A 17,097-nucleotide genomic window follows, 5' to 3' on the forward strand; every position below is an offset into this window, starting at 1 on the left:
AGCACTGCCAGTGCAAACCAATTTTAGCACGATGACTTCTTTTGTTAAATGCAGTCCCCTAGATGCACCTCGCTGTACTCAAAGTGGTCCTGGGGTGATATTATGTGTGACTAATGCAGTTTAGGGTGGTGACGCGTTCACCAGTACTAAAATGCATTAGTGAAGAGGTCACCAGTACTAAACTGCATTAGTCTAATCCAGTAGTTTTTAAACTTGTTAATGCCGATCACCCCAGTAGTTGCTTAAATACGTCTGGATTTATTTAAACATTATAGTTAAATTGTTACTTTTTAACAAACACCATAAAAAAATCTGCTGAAAACAAAGTACTATTATCTGCATAATCTTTCTTTTGGCCAGAGCCTGGAGCCCCCCCTGGGATTACTTGAGGGGAGGGGCTCACCCCGCAGCTTGAAGACACCTGGTCTAACCCCTGATGCGTGTCACTTGGCAAGGCTGCTCAGAGGAGTGAATCGCTATACATCCGAAAGTATCCTTCAACGTGCTGGGTTGGGAGAGGGGAGACTACTCAGTTTGAAGGGACATTGCTGTGCAACAGATGATCAAAGCGAAGAAAAGTGGGTGGGCGTGTGGATCCAACACGCAACAGTGCGCCTCCCGTTTGCAACTATTTTCTATAGTACAAACGCTGGTACAGTAAAGACTTCCGACTCCGAGACAAGCGGAACTACAACTCCCACAAACCTCCGGCGGAAGTGCGTCACAACGGTGACGAGTTCCTCCAGCTGCTGACAGTGGGCGCGTAATTTGGTAGGAGAGAACCTGTTGTTGCCCACTTCACCATTGCAAGTTTCCTGCTTCGCCAGACATTCCTATTCACCCCTAGAAACCGAAGTGACCGGCCTACGCCGAGATGTCTGACACGGGGGAGGAGGAGTGGCCCAAAAATCTTCCCCAGATGAAAGTGAGTGGTCTGTCCCGGCAGGGGAGGGGCTAACGAAGAAGGCGGGACTTGTGGATGCAACAAAGTTGCATGGGAGTGGGACTTTGGAAGCTTTGACATGTCCAGACAAGTTTTGTTTAATGGCTATGGTTAAAATGTTAGCTATTGGTTTATCAGTGCTGATAGTGTCTGCTGCGTGGCCTTCTGTACTCAAACAGAATCATCATTTACTAAAGTGAATATGCAGAGACGTGTTAAGGTAGGGGCAAAGTGGGCTCTAGCCCAGGGCCCCATACTTTCAAGGGCCCCCTTGTAAGAGCCAACTCGTTTCTGCAGCGAGTCTTGCCCTGATGACCTTCAGTTACTTTTAAACAGATTGTTTAACTACTGTTTTCCTTTATTTATTTTTTTAACGTGGGTGATGAGATAGTCTATTACAGACATTTTGCAGAAACGTGTTTGTTTTATGCAACATCCATAAAAAGCTTCTTTTTGGTTGAAACTGGGCCTCTCATATAAGAAATGAGAGGGTGTCACAGAGATAATTTGCAGTAATATTAGTGAGCTGCTGCTGTGTTACAATATTGCCACTGTCACTGAATATTAGATGTAGATACATTTAGTATTTGGGTGAGTGTGCCTGTGCTCTGTCAGTGATCTGTCCAAATAGGGCATGAAAGAGCTAAAACTGGATCATAAATTCAAAGCTGTTCCAGGAGTCTGCAAATTGCGTTTGGCCCATGGCCCAGTGTATCTGTCTACTAGTTTACGCTCGGCAGTATGATAGGCATCCACCTACAATGACTAGCCAGCCTACTACATTTTGAAAGTGGAAAAAGCATCAGGTTAGGAGACAAAGTAGACTGTTGTCTTGCTTTCTTTGCCACACACCTACTATCGTATACATATTCTCAAGGCCGACTATTTATTAGCTAATGGAAAATGAAATCGAATAGTTTTGCACACAAAATGGCGATCCACGTAACCCCCTCCACTAAAAAATGTGGTATTTATCGGTATATTGTTTTATTTCCTTTTTTGCATATGTAACCCCCCTCTGATTCCTTACCCTTACTCCGTTAGATTAGAAGGGGTACTTTTTTTGAACTAAAAAAAAGTTACAAAAATGTGTCCCCGCCTTTCTCTATAGCCCCATTTTCAGTGTACTCAGTAACTTCCTTGTGTAAAACGTTTAAGGGAGCAAGGGGTAATACTACCTAAAACAAGTAATGACAATACCTCATGTGTGATTACTTAAAATCATTATAAAACTTGTGTAAATATGAAAGATGCTGTAAAGTGCATTACTGCTTACAATAATTAAAAGTTGTACAGCTCATGGTACACATATAATAAAGTGTTGGAAAGTATTACAATAATTGATAACAACATCTATTAAAATGCATCACAAGGTTGTGCCAGGCTTAGTGACGTCCAGATAGCAGAATACATTCGGGGTTATGTTTTCAAACTTGTAGCCAGTTCAACTCGAGTGCAAAATGTAAAGTCTAGAGAGACACATCTCATAAAATGCAGGCAGCAATTAAAGTACTTAGTGCAGAGGTCCAAGTCATTTTCTTAAAGTCCTCTAGAGTGTGTGAGGTATCGGGTGGTGGGCCTCTACGACTGTTGGCTATTCTTACCCTTTAACAGATAGCGGGTCTGACATATGAATTTCCCAAATTTGGCCCTCTGAGTGTATTGAGAGAAATAGCCTCTTTGGCTGAGCAGGTGCCCTTTTGTAGTAAGATTGGACTCTGTAAGTTTCAGTGGGCGTGTAACAACGCCTGACAGCAAAGTAGTACGTGTGCCAGTGGTTCCCTTCTGTAATTGCACAGTCTTCAGTGAGTAGTGGTTTCAAGGGATCTCCAGGTTGGATCCAGTTCTATAATTGGGAGTGGCACTAGTCTTGCTGATAGAATTTGGTTTAGAGCACGGTTTCCCACTGCCTGGTGGAGAAGAAGTTTGGGTTATTTGTGCAATTGAGGCACCGTTAGAGACTCATGTAGGGCCTTGGCTAGGAGGACTTCCATGTCAAATTCTTGTGAACAGTGTTATTATTGTTTTTTTTATTTCAGATTTAATGCTTGTGTAATTGAAAGTGTTTATATCCCAGTTCTCCATTGTAAGCAGCAGGCTTTCCTTAACTGCTGTAAGATTTGTGGGCCAGGAGTTGGCGCTTGTGAAGATTGTTTTTATTAGGGCCTTCACAGTGTTAACAGGAGTGGCTGTTGTCTGAAAAAAATATTTTGCCAGGGCAGCCATGTTTTCAAGTTTTTGCTGGACAAGGCCGAATTCCAGCCTGATCAGTGTGTTCCTTGAATGAGAGGGGAGGTAAAACAACTTCTCATAGGCTGTGCATTGCATCTTTTCTAGTTCAGTTGCCAACCTACCTGGAAAAGCCCGCTGTGCAGCGATAGCAGCTGTGAGCAATTTAGCTCGAACAACCCTCTGTACATCGATGGTCGTTGGGCTGTCGAGGGTGGTGTTTAGTTTACAAAGAGCATATATGACCATCTTCCATTTGATCTTAAGTTTTCGTAGGTACAATGATGGTCTACCAGTTTTGCACAGCCGTGCTCCCTGAATGTTATAATGTGGTGAGCATTCTAGCCTCTGTGTCCCGCAGCCACCATCTAGTAGACCTTTTTATAAATATCGACCAAAGATCACTTTTTTTTTTTACTCCCATTGATCACACGCTCGTTCGTAAGGTTGTACGTGTTCATGGTGTTGAGGGCTTTTTGCAGGCTGACTTTCATGTGATCTAGCAGTACTAAGTCATCCACGTATTGCATAAGTTGGATTCTTCTATCACAGCCCTGTTTCATCCTCAATCTACCGATTTTTGGCAGTGGCTGTCTTCCCAGTGAATTTCACTCTTACCCAGGTCCTGATGTAAAGGAACATAATTGCAAACAAGCAATGGTAAAGCCCATAGGTTTTGCCTATGTGAGATTTGGTGGCTTTGTCAATTTTTTTAACATGTTACACATCAGCACAAGCTGCTGTGCAACATGACCTAAAGTGTGAACCCCCCCCCATAAAAAAATGCTAAAACGCAGTCAATGCTGGCCGCATTATGGACCTTTCTTACCCCCTTTATGCTATGTTGCCTGTAAAACATGCAAAAACAGGCGATTAGGTAATCTGGCCTTCAACAGCAGCAGGTTTCACATGTCACATGCATGCGCCGAGCATTAAATCACACCAGGGCACAAACTGGGAAACACACACACAGACATGCAACATCTCCACCCACACACAGTTGAAGAACATGCACAGAATCTCAGAAACATTGTATTAAAACAGCGCTGGTTTTACAAGTTTTAAGCAACTACAGGCATCCCATGAATGAGTAGAGACGAGAGAGAGAGAGAGAAAGATGACGCTGGAGATCTACGGATGCTAAGAAAGCATGTGGATGAACTGACTCTAGTGCATGGATAGTTTGGTATATGGATTTTGGCTCAATGAGGTTTGGGTGGATAAAAGGATGTATGAATTAATTTTGTTTGGCTGCATAACTGTATGGATGATTTCATGATTTTTTTTGTGGCTGGATGGATGGATGGATGAATGGATAGATTTGTAAGGTTTAGGATGAATGAATGAAGTAAGATGAATAGACTATAGGTAGCTATAAATACATAGATGGGAAAATAGCCTAGCGAGTTAAGTACTTTGCTGACCTGTGTGTTGGTAACTTTCCCCCATATTTTATAGATCTCTAAAATGCCTGATATTGGGGAGGGTAATAGTAGTATTTGATAATTACAGTGCTCCGAAAATGCCCTTTTACAATTGAATGTAAAAGTAAAAGAAAGTTCCCAAATAAATAGATGGGTGGCTGCCTAGAGAGGGGCAGGCTGAGTGATGGCATTCTCGGACACAGAGGTGTCCCCTAACTTGATCAAGGCGCAGCAGAGGTGGTGGCCTCCAGTTGCAACATTCTTGCGGCTTTACATGAAGATGCTGTTTTCTTTTCTGCTCCCAGTCCTCTGCTGATTAAGTTCCCTTTCACATTCCTCGTCTAAAGACATAAATCGATTGGGTGGCACAAAGCATTTTCTTTGGCAAGTTTACAGCTGCTTCGATTAAATCAAAGGAATTAGGAAGGTGGAGATAGAGCTAAGAGGGGGCTCAAAAAGTCCCCAAACTGAATGAAACCCCCTGATGCAATCCCTGCTCTGTCTACCTTTTCAATCCAACCTTCTCGGTGTCTCAGGTTGGGGAGCCAAAACCTGAAACAAAGTTTTGCTCCACTTGAAGAGATGCCTTATACTGCTCTTTCAAGAATGATTAATTTGGCCCTACCTATATACCTGGTGCAAGCTTTGAAGTAGGAGAATTTTCTAGGAGACTCCACCCACAGAGGTCCTTGGAATTCCATTCCTCCCTGTCATAGCCCCAGCTTGTCTGAGGTCACAATAGACTGATGTGAAACCCTTTGTGAGTGTGCGGAGGCAGAGGTTTTGTGATGTACAAGTGTGGTAGTTGACAGCATCTCCCCCTCATCAAGTCAGAGATGGCCCATCTTGCCAACACCTATTCCCCCTTTGTCTCGATGTCTGTCTGAATGTCTGGGAACAATACACAAAGATCAAAAGCCAGCTACACCTAGTCATATGACCAAAGATACAGGATGCAGTCACTAAATAGATTGGCCAAGAAAATCCATTAAAGAGGCTTTTAAATTACAATTTTAATTGTATGTTCAAACATTTATATTTCAAAAGAATAGATGGAGAATACATGGTAAAGGATCTATGCACACTACATGTAAAGTTATATAATCCTATTCAAGCTATGAAGTCAGTTAATTCACATACAGATGCATATTCTAGATAGAGTAGAACATTATCCCAGTAAATGACTTGGAGAGTCGTTAAAAAATGTAGTATGAGAACAAGTGATGCTGGACCTTGCACAATTGCCAGTAGATCAAGGAGGATGGGATGATGGGTATCCTGGTGGAGGTGCGAATATGATACCCGAGTGTGCAGTAGATTAATTTAAGAGAAAAGAGGTGGAAAATATAGGAAAGAGAGGGTGGGAGGATAAGGAGGGTGATCGGGGAGAGGAGGTGATGGGAGCAAGATAGGGTCTCCCATAAAAGAAGTATGGGTGAGCGTTAGAGGGAGTGCAAATGAGATTGCAAAGTGCATATGTGATGGCGTGACACCCTTCCTGGTTTTTTGAGGGGGAAGGGAGTTCACTTTTTGGAGGTAGAGATCAAGTGTTTTCCTTATGTCACGCGAGCGAACTCTTGTGTGTAATTTTTTTTTGTACATGATGTTGTCAGAGCTCCTGGTGGAGCATAAGAAGTTCCACCATTTTTTGAAGGAGGTTTCTGTAGTGGATTTCCATTCTGTTAGAATTGATTTTATGCCTAGTGCTAACATTACATCCAGTACGAGTAGGTTGTTTGGGGGCATAGTGGTGGAGTAGTGTGCTGTGAGTCCAAGTGTTGAGGTTAGTAGAGACAGGGTAAAATGAATTTTGAAGATGTTCTGAATGAGATGTTGTATCTTAGACCGTAGTGGTTGGGCAAGCTTATATGTAAGGAACATGTGTTCAGTTTATCCAGAGGATTTTATTGGAGTCCAGTATGAATTATGTATCGACCAGAGCCTTGATTGTCGGGGTAATTTTAGCTAGGAAGGGGGTATGCCAGATCAGTGCTTTGTAGAGTCGGAAATGTGCAGAAGAAGGTCTTCTGGGATGTATGGTGACCACTTCTTCTTTAGTTTTTTTATGAGATTCAGTCTTTGGGATTCTAAGAGTTTATAGACGTGTGATGTGACATGTCCGATTCTTTTGAGTTTCTTTAAGAGGTATGTGAAATCTGGGTCATGAGGATTCTGGAGCCCCCTAGTGACTTTTTTCGTTTTAAAAAGTAGTAAAATTCGATCAGCTGAAGATCATGGGGCAAACTTAGTTCTGAGAAAGGGATGGGGCTTGCAATGGAGTTGATACATTTTACTGCCCATTGTTCCCAGAGAAGAGTACTGCCTTCTAGTTTAACTTTATTGTTGTGCCATAGGGAAGCCAGGGTGGAGTCGACTATGTGGTTGGTCAGAGCTTTGTCGATGCAAAGTAGGGCTGATGCTGTGTTCGATATGATGGTGTAGGATTTGACCAAATTAAATTTTTGGGGATTACAGATAGTCAGTGTAAATGTTAATGAAATGGGTGCGAGCTGCTTGGATTCAAATTGGACTCAGATGGGAGGGGTGTACATGGTCGTATTAAACCATCATCTACCCTGGGAAGCCAGAAATTACCTGTTGGTATCCGAAGAAGTCAGGCAAATTTAGACCGCCCCTGGTTTTGTTCAGTTTTAGGGTGGGGCCAGCAATCATGGATAGTTTTATCAGTGAAGCTGTAAATTAGTGGGTAGGTTTTTGGACATTTCAGGGACATTGTCTCTCTGTAAATGACAGTGTACAACCATTTCATGCAATAGTAATCTATTTATTAAAAATGAGTGTTTAAAATAAACCTTGAAATACTCCTGCCGTGGTAGCAATGCTATTAGTAAACTAAGAGGCAAGTAATGGATCATGTGTCCCCTATATGCAGGCTAAATTCTTTTTATACATGGAGCAAACGTTTAGTCCATTTAATCAAATATGTTTTTTTGTCCAGAAAAAATGCTGAGCTCACATATTTGATGGTACACTCATATCTGATAATGAAGAAAATGGTGACTCTATAGAGTAAAATATTTGCCTAGGATCACACAATTGAGATCAGTCTATGGGTCAAGTACATTACAGTTCCGTTGAGTAGATTATTCAAGTTATTCGACCTGCAGGTCTAGTAACATTTTTATGATCTTTCAAGGCCTGTTTGAGGAGTATATGAGGGGCTTGATAACTAATAGGAGAGGGGATTGAGGGCATCCCGGTCTAGTGCCCTTGGGGTTGGGGAGGCACCAATTATCCTGACTTTGGTCACTGGCGATGAGTAGACAGCGACCACCATTCGTATGATGTGATCTCCTAGCTGGAATTTGCGGAGCATCTCATATTGGAAGGTCCATGATACCTTGTCAAAGGCTTTTTTCATGCCAAGGACCATCGCCATGGCGGTGACAACGATATGCTGGCCTTTTCAGGGGCATGGCAGAAGACGTGAATGTTACCAGCGGCTAGTCTAACTTTTAAGGATCCAGTTTGGATCGGCTACCAGTTTTATGGTTATCTTCTGTAGTCTTGTTGCTATAATCTTTGCGTATATCTTACAGTTAATATTGATCAGTGATATGGGCCTGTCATTTTTATTGTCCAATGTGTCTTTACCTTCTCTTGGGATAAGGACTCTTGTACCCTCTAAAGCCGAAGCTGAGATTTGACCTGTGGAGGTGAATGCTTGGAACAGGGCTGGATGAAACTCAACATTCCTACCTGTTCCCAATTGGAAGTTATCACTCATTAAATGTAATAAGGCAGCCCAGTATAATCCTAATGGAGAGGTAGTCCTCATAGCACTAAAAAACAAATTCAGAATGTTTTCACTACCAGGACATGTAAAAGTTAAAAGTGCATGTCCAACTTTTTAAATACACTGCACCCTACCTTTTGGGCCTTTAAGGGTCTACACTAGGGGTGGCTTACATGTATTAGAAAAGGAGATTTAGGGCTGGAAAAGGTTTATTTTGACAGATTGAAGCAGCAGTTTAAACTACACACACAGGCTGCAATGGCAGTCTTGAGACATGTTTAAAGGGATACTTAAGTGGGTAGCATCACAGTGGCTGCAGGCTCACAAGTGGCATTTAATTAGAGTCCCTGGATACATGTAGTCCCATTTCCCTAGGGCAGGGTTCTGCAAAGTCGGTCCTGGAGAGCCAGGTCCATGCCAGGTTTTTAGCATATCCACATTTAGAAAAAAGATGTTTCAGAAATCTGCATTTTTTCTACATGTGGAAATGCTAAAAAATCTGGCATTGACCCGGCTCTCCGGGACAGAACTTGCAGAACCCTGCACTGGGGGATACAAGTAAATTAAAGATGCCAATTGGGGGTCAGCAAAATTCACTATGGTTAGAGAAAAGAGCACAAACATTTAAGCACTGGTTAGCTGTGGTAACTTGTGAAGAGTGCTAAAGCCAACTAAAACAAATTCAGAAAACAGGATGGTGAAGGCAAAAACTTTGAGGGTGACTGCAGAGAGGGCTAGATCCAACACACTGCTAGTAGGACCTTTGTGTTTACAAATAATATATAAAATTTGAACAGCTTGACCCTTGAATACATAATTTAGCTTAGCTGTAGAAGATTCCTCTTTGACATACCTATGCGTGGCATTGGAGAATAACAGCAAAGCGATTTGTGCTGTTAGTTTAGTGGAGAAAGTCGCACACCATAACTGTTCTGTAGATGGACATGATTGAAGCATATTATGAGGGGGTTGGTAATAGGAATTCTGCACCCGGCATTTATATAACACACCATGTTCTGTGCATGCAGTGTTGTTTCACTACATTCACATTACTGCAGCATTTCCTGGCGTCTTTCTAGGGAATTTTGACTAAAGAGAAATGTGATGTCTAACTTTTCTGCCTCTGCCTACTCCGGGAAATGGAGGGGGGAGGGAGGGAATCCCAGAACCAATCACTGGAGATAGAAGGAGTTACATTGGGAGAGTGGGGATGACAGTCCTGCAGTAGCAACAGGTCAATGAACGGAATGAACACACAAGAGGTTTTTTGAGATATCTGCACCACTCCAGCACCTCTTGGTCTTTCTAGGATATTACAGTGAGAAACATGATGTGACTAGCTCCTTTTGTCTCAGGTATGGTACATTAATGTAGAGGAGAGGGTTCTAGAACCAAGCAGCATGCAATGACGGTCAATCAGGAATTGGGGTCCGATTAGTAGCAGCAACAGGTCAGTGGAAGGAACATGCAAGAAGAGGAGGATATGCATCATACCATTTAAGTTTTCACTTTGTTTGATATAATAGTAATGGTAATGTTCGTTTGGCAGAATTCTACTGCATAAGTGGATACGTTAATTTACTACATAGGGCTCTCTTCTTGTTTGTTACATAATGGGCCCTGGTTTAGAGACTGCTCAACCAATGTCGTGGGTTAATTTTAGCACCTTACTTTGACACACTTATTTTAGACTAGGCATGTGCCCATTTACCTATTTACACGCTTCTATTTCATTTATTCATTTTAATACATTTCAGCATAACTTGCTTTTAGTTGGGATGTTTTATTTTTCTAATCAGCTGCTATTCTGCGAAAGTCCAAGAATGTTACTCTGCCTGCGTACCTGCTAAGTGGCAGCTGTGAGCAAAAAAACTGGAGCGCCAGGACTACTGCTAATGCAGAGGTTTGAAGAAGAGAGGCGAAATACATTATTTCCCATATTGATAATATAATAATTTGTTTTGCACACATCCATCCCATTCTACTCTGGGACGATTTTCTTTGTTTTTTTTGTTACGCTTTCCAAGGAGCATTTAATTGATTGGAAATTTAGCCCAGTCATCTAACTCCTGACCACTTAAAGACCAGAATGTCAGCTGGGTTATGGTCCTTTTTGTTAATTGAATTAGGTTTTATCTTACCCCTCGTTCACTTTGTGGTACGATCACATCCTTTTCACACAGGAGCAGCAGGGGATACCCCATTTTACTTGGGCTCCATCCTCTTGCAGTTTCTTTTGTTACTGTGTTAGTGAGTTAAGATCCATTCAGCAAAGCATAAACATGCTGGGATATAGCTTAATGTAGTTGTAGAAAAAAGCCATATATGTCTAGTTGTGCTTAACATTACTAGAGTAATTGGGGGGACTGAGCATGTCCGTTTCCCAATTGAAGCACTTGCTTCATCATTGATTGCTACGACTCCAGAGACACTGCTGATTCTGGAACTCCTAGTATCATTACATCTCCTACATGAATGTGCAGGTGACGTTGGCTTCAGAGTCCTCTCCTACCCCGCTCTCTGGCAGCCTAGATTTAACCCATATCGTTCCACCAGAACCAGTCATGTATAAGCTAGGTTTAGGTTAAGGTATTTAACAGACTTGATCAAATTCAGAATAGGATGCTGGATTATTTATAGGTTGGTATCAAGGGGGTTTGTTTAATTTAATTTTGGAATGTTACTATATCAGATTTTTGAGGGGAAAAAATGCAAATTAACTGCAAGTTAAACTGTTTGATAGATTTATCTAAGGTTAGTATTATCTTGGGTGTCTTTAACTTAAACTGCTCAAATAGCAAGGATTGCTGTTCACCTAAGAGTCTTGCCCAGACTTTAGTGCATGGATACCATCCGTCATAAGAGGCATTGTGGTAGTAACTTGTTTTTATGTTGCATCGTCTTTTACAGTGATTGTGACAGAACTGTATCCCCCTTTGGCTTTTCGGAAATGAAAAAAACAGTTTTATTTCACAGTCTTCTTCTGCTTATATGGAAGGAAGACAACTTTTTTTCTTTAATAGAATTTGTGCAGTGATCACTGCAATACAGACACGTTATTCTGCTCTGCAGACTAAAAGGGAACAGCAGACATAAGTATTGGGTAATAGAATAGATCTTTTTCAGGAGTAGTTACAGCGGTATTTAGATTTGGGTTGTAGAATGTTGGAATTTGGATAATGTACAAGCAGTAGAAAGACTCCTGGAACCCACAACGATTCTCCATTAGAATCACATTAGGAGGTAAAGAGGAGGATCAGAGTTGATCAGTCTTGTATTGATGATGAAAACATAATTTTGTTGTTAAAATGTAGATTGTAGAACAGGGAAACACAGTGAACTGATCTATTACTCTGATGAGTCAGAATTCTTATTGTCCGTGTCCCAAAGAAGCTCCAAAATTGAAGAAAAAATAACAATTTGATTTAACCTTCTTAACACAGGAAATTGGAAATCTCTAGGAGAGGATATCTTACTGCTTCATCATGGTTCTAGACTATCCAGACATGATTACACTCAAAGGACTTCAAAGTGCTCAAAACAGGAAGCTAGGTTAATAAGAGTGCAATGCTAATAGGTCAGTAATAGGTCTTACTGTGTTCTGGCAACTCATTTCATAATTTAGCATCATAGTTAACAAATGATCTACAAAATACTCTTGCCGTAGAGATGGTTGGTGTTTTTATTTTCTGCTTAATCACTGTTAACTGACCAGCATCTGCAGTTTGTCAACTTTTAGGGGAACCCAGGCCTTCCTATATATTGTTTAATGGTTGTCATCTGGGACTTTAGAGACACTGTATGATTGTTTGAGGGCTAATGTTTTTTCTCCTGATGGAGGTTGTTCATATATTCCCTAACTGTATTACTTTGCTATACCTTCAGTTTGCACAACTGTTTTTTTCAGTTGCTCCCATTACTTTGTAATAGTATTCAATTTTATTCCCCAGTCTAGCTCTGACAGTGTTGCCCCTGTGCTTTTCAGTTAGATGTTCAGCACACACATTTGTTGTAATAACTGGAATACGAGCTGTTGCCATACGGGCATTAAAGATCTCTTCTAGAGACTTCCTATTATCTGCATAAGAGTTTGGAAACCTGTTAGTGCGGGCATTGTTTTTATAGAATTTTTGAAGTTTACTAATAATATGGATTGCCACAAATACTCACTGGATGCTATTTTGGCCATGTATATAATTTATAATAATAAAAAAACACACCTGGCTCTGAAAACATTAGAAACATGCAGGACCTTATTTTGCTTCTTTGTTGAAAAATTAAGATGCATGAATATTCTCAAAGTCTTCTAGTGGTACTGAAAGAACTTCATAGAGGTAACTGGGCAAAGATGGAGTTAGATAAAAACAGAACACTGTCTTCAAAAATTCCTATTGTGGTTAACCTCTGCTCTGAGTTGTGTAATGCAAATTCTCCATGTGGATGACTGAAAAGATGATTGTGAATTAATCTCCCTCACGTAGGTTCCCTGGTATGAAACTGGAAAATGCATCTAGACACCTTATAAACGTATGTGATGTCAAATGTAGGAGGACTGAAGAAATTTATGGAATAGCATTGTGTTAAACCTTAGCTACGTTCCCAGCATACTCGATTAACTGCTCCAAATCCCAAAAGTGACAAGCTTTTGCACAAAGAAACACTTATTAGTGAATAAAGCTAACCAGAAATCATCACTGTTCAGTTCACTGGTGAGGCTGTGTTCCCTCTAGGAGCACCCTCCAGGAGAGACAGTTAAGGTAAAACATAGAAAAGTACTGAACAAAAAAGGTTAATATTGTTGATATAAGACTACAAAGACAAACTACCTTATTGGGAGTGCCCGGCCTGGCAACAAAAGTTATTGGGAGTGCCTTTTGTTCGACGTTCCCCCCGTTCAAATGACCCTTAGCTTATATTATTTCAACCTAATGCTCCTGCTCTGGTCTATTTGGTCCAACCTGGATTATTCGGGTCTTCTCCTGTACATCAAACCATCCAAGTGGGGAAATTAAGGCGCAAGTTGGGAAATTAAGGCGCTGAACAAGAGTCAATAAGTAGATCAAGAGCCTGAGAGACCTGAATACAGGGGTTGAGAGGTAAAAGAGCTGTTGGCCAGTTCCCCAAGGTAATTCGTCCCCTGAAAATGACGGCCAAACGTGTCCGAATAGATAGAGCTTTCCTCAACCGGGCATGTAAAAAGACTTAGTTGAATCCCCTTAGAAAGAAGAGCATTTCTCATTTGAATACAAAAAACTGTTGCACTATTCTTCCCTTTTTTCAAAATGAGCTACTTGATGAGCTACCTCCCAAGGAGGACGCTTATGCAAATTCTAATGCTCTTGATAACCCCGGAAAGGGTGTGGCTCTAACTCCCTCTGTCAGTAAGTCGCCTATTGTTGGGGGGGGAGATCTGGAGAACATTAATCTCCCTCCTTCCAACATAGGACCCCCTCCCCGATGTAAGGGATTTTACCTTGCCGGACATTGAGGTGAAAGGAGCGCATGATGTAAAGAACTTGTCCTTTCGATGTGTGACCCCGTCCTGCAATGGCAGAGAGGAATCTTCAGGCCTAAGGCTTATTAGCAGCACACCTTCAGATCCCACTTTATCTCCAGACTTTTCCTCACTGACCCCAGATTTTTTGTTTCCTAGAAATTCCCCAAGTGTTCCTTTGGATCAACATACAGTAATTTCGGCGTCTATTAAATGCCTAGAGAGAATACTATCTTCTATGTTGGCGTTTTTAGACAAATCAATAAACGGCTTTGATCATTCTTAAGACACTCTCTTGGCTATATTGAAAGCTATGACTGGTCAAAAGAAGGAGAGTCCAACCTTGATAGAGAAAGTCCTGATGCTTGCAAAGGAAGTCTTCAATAAACCGGGATATAGTAGTCCCAGTATACCTTTGTGTTCCTTGGATGCAAGTTTGAATGTGAACTCAACCAAATATTCCGTACATTCTAACAAGAGAACCCAGGCTGGTAAACCACAAGTGTCCCTTAAACCAGTGATATGTGAGGAAACCTTTAACTCAGAAAGCTTTGACTACTCATTGGAAAATTTATTTTCACCCTCGCCTCCTCAGTTGAATATCTCATTATCAGTAAAACCGGAGTGAAAGTTAACTTCCCCAGTGGTCCCTTCCCCATCTTTTTACCGCAGTCTAAGATATCTCCCATCTGCTCGATTGCTGAGAACAAGGGGAGTGAATCTATTAAGCAGATAGACAACGAAGGGAATATGGGAAAGTCTTTAAAAGGGAAAAAGCTGGGAAGAAAGGCTAATTGGCGAATTTCCAAAATAAAACCAAGGAAGGTAAAGTTCGATGTCCAGACACCTACAGAATCCCCTCTCCTAAGGAAGACAATAATAAAGTCCCAATGAAGGATAGGTCTAAAGACTTGGAAGATCCGGAAGAAGTAGCATCTTCCCCGTCCAGGGAAGACCTTGATTTAGTACCCTTTTGGGACCCTCCTTTGGACAATTCAGAGGATCTACCGATTGTAAAAAGGGTTTATCTTCCCTAAATCCACATGCCGATTCATTTTGTAATACGAAAACAAACTTGGTGACCTTGTATTCAAATTCTGACACCTTAAGTGGTGGAGTTGTTAATTGTGAGATGGAGAATTCTTCCTGCCAATCTGAGACGACGTTATGTCTTGAGTTTTATGTTTTATTTGACTTTAATTTACTTCTAAACTGCTCTCTTTTAATGTCTTGCTTTAGAAATATACCTGAGTTAAAACTAATTGAAAGTAGTGATATCTCTCATGTATTCCTGGTGCAGGGTCTCAATTCTGTAAAGACAAAAGTCTGGTTTTATTCTAAAACAACTGTAAACCAGATTTTAGGCAATTGCGAACAATTGCAGCGTAGAGACATAGACGTGGTTCCAGGTAGGAGAAAGGATTCTCATTTGTTTAGAACGCAGTCCCCCACTGCTCCACGTGTGAACAGAAGTAATCTCTTTCTTGGGCGAGAGTCTTCCGCTTCCTCCCTGGAAAATGTTAAGGTCTCTCTCTTCCAAGGAGGAAGAGTGGTGAAGCTTGTTAAAGATGTCCCGTCTTCTCCTTGGAGTCCTAAACAGGATAACTGGAGTTGGTTGGGGGGGGGCTTTAAATAGTACTAGGGCAAAGAGGAAAACACTACAACATGGTTTTTAACCATAAACTCCATGTGGTCTCTTGGAATGCTGCGGGATTAGAGAATCACATGGGCAAATTAGATCACATCTGCTCTCTTCATGCGGATCTAATCTGCATCCAAGAGACCTGGAGTGAAACTAATCTCTCTTGCACGGGGTACACGGTCCTTTGTCAAAAGGCACAGCCGTCCAGGAAGGGGCATGCAAAAGGGGGTACCGCTATGCCTTCAAGTACAAATGAAAGTTTGAGAATATTTCCGTCTCACAAAATTCTTATCAGATAATTAGAGTTAATCCAGTATTGGAGGTTGGTAGGAAAATGCCTATCTTAGTGGTAAATGCTTATATCCCCCCTGACCAAGAGCATGATATGATGTTCCTGCATATGCTGAATTGTATTTCTTCTTTTGTTTATGCTCACATGAAACTGCATATGAAGTATTGATATCACGGGATTTAAATTGCAAAATCTCTAATCTGTCTCGCTCCATTTTTTGTGCTCTAGAGAGGGAATCTGTGCTCAACATTCCTCCTATCCTATTTCCTTCAAGAACCAAGACAGATAAAAGGGGGTATATTTTATTAAAAGGCTTGAGGGAACTCAGTTGTATACTTTGAATGGTTGATTTCACTCGGACTCCCCAGCAGCCTTTACCCATAAATCTTGCTTGAGTAATTCCATCATTGATTATTTTTTGGCCTTCTACTCCCTAGCTCAGTTAGTGGAGGACATGACAATCATTGATACCCCATTTAGTGACCATAAGATCTTGAGCCTTACGCTAAAACTCCAAATGCCCTCAATAGAGGCATGGAATTTTAAAGGCCATAACATTAATTTAATCGGGAAAACAGGTACAATCCATTGGTCACCTTTGAAAACTTTATTTCTGAAAGAAACACTTGAAATGGCCATGAGAAATATTGATGATTGGAATGAAGAATCGATATAATGCTTTTCTGACTTCATGGGAAACATAATTCAGAGAGACCAGTTAAAACATATTAAACCTCCACAAAAGAAATTAAGGCTTCCTTTTCTCCTACTGAATAGGGAAATCAACAGACTGGTTAGGTTGCACCATGGGTGGTAATCTGAGGAGAGGAGGAGAAGAGTGCGGATGAAGTTGGGAATAAGGAAGGAAGAGGCAGACCAGCGATGGATAGCCTTGAGGGAAGCGGCCAGGGTTAACAAATTTTGGTCACTCATTTCTGAAGGCTGTGGGTCACGTAAAACTCCCTCAACCCCCACCCCCGATAGCTGAGGCAGAATGGAGGGACTATATTCTCTCCCTGTATGTGGAAAATGAGGAAGTTGAGTAAGGTGAATTGGACCTTAAGATTGGTAGTTGGTTTGAGCCTGATGCCTTTGGTGCCCCTTCAGTTACCAAGATTGAAGGGTTTATAAGGTCGATGAGGGCCTCTGGAGCAGTGAGCCCAGACGAGGTTTCAATGGCAGTTATTAAAAAAGAGCCCTCGCTCTGGACAAGGATTCTTAACCCGGTATTCCACTCCTGTTACTCAAATGGTATAATCCTGGCGTCCTGGACAGGGAGTGTCGTAGTCCCTTTGTATAAAAAGGGTGATAAATCT

The 17,097-nt window shown here is 41.4% G+C and overlaps 1 protein-coding gene across 1 annotated transcript in view; it reads left to right on the forward strand.

Moving 5' to 3' along the window:
• Window positions 1–709: 709 nt before the first annotated feature.
• Window positions 710–17,097, forward strand: part of RAD18 (RAD18 E3 ubiquitin protein ligase) — a 530,572-nt gene continuing 514,184 nt past the window's right edge. Inside the window, exon 1 of the mRNA XM_069206336.1 lies at window positions 710–925. Coding sequence (XP_069062437.1) covers window positions 875–925 — 51 coding nt within the window. The 5' untranslated portion in view covers window positions 710–874. The remainder of the gene's footprint in view (window positions 926–17,097) is intronic.

This window comes from Pleurodeles waltl, chromosome 9 (assembly GCF_031143425.1).
Source record: "Pleurodeles waltl isolate 20211129_DDA chromosome 9, aPleWal1.hap1.20221129, whole genome shotgun sequence".
NCBI lineage: Eukaryota > Metazoa > Chordata > Amphibia > Caudata > Salamandridae > Pleurodeles > Pleurodeles waltl.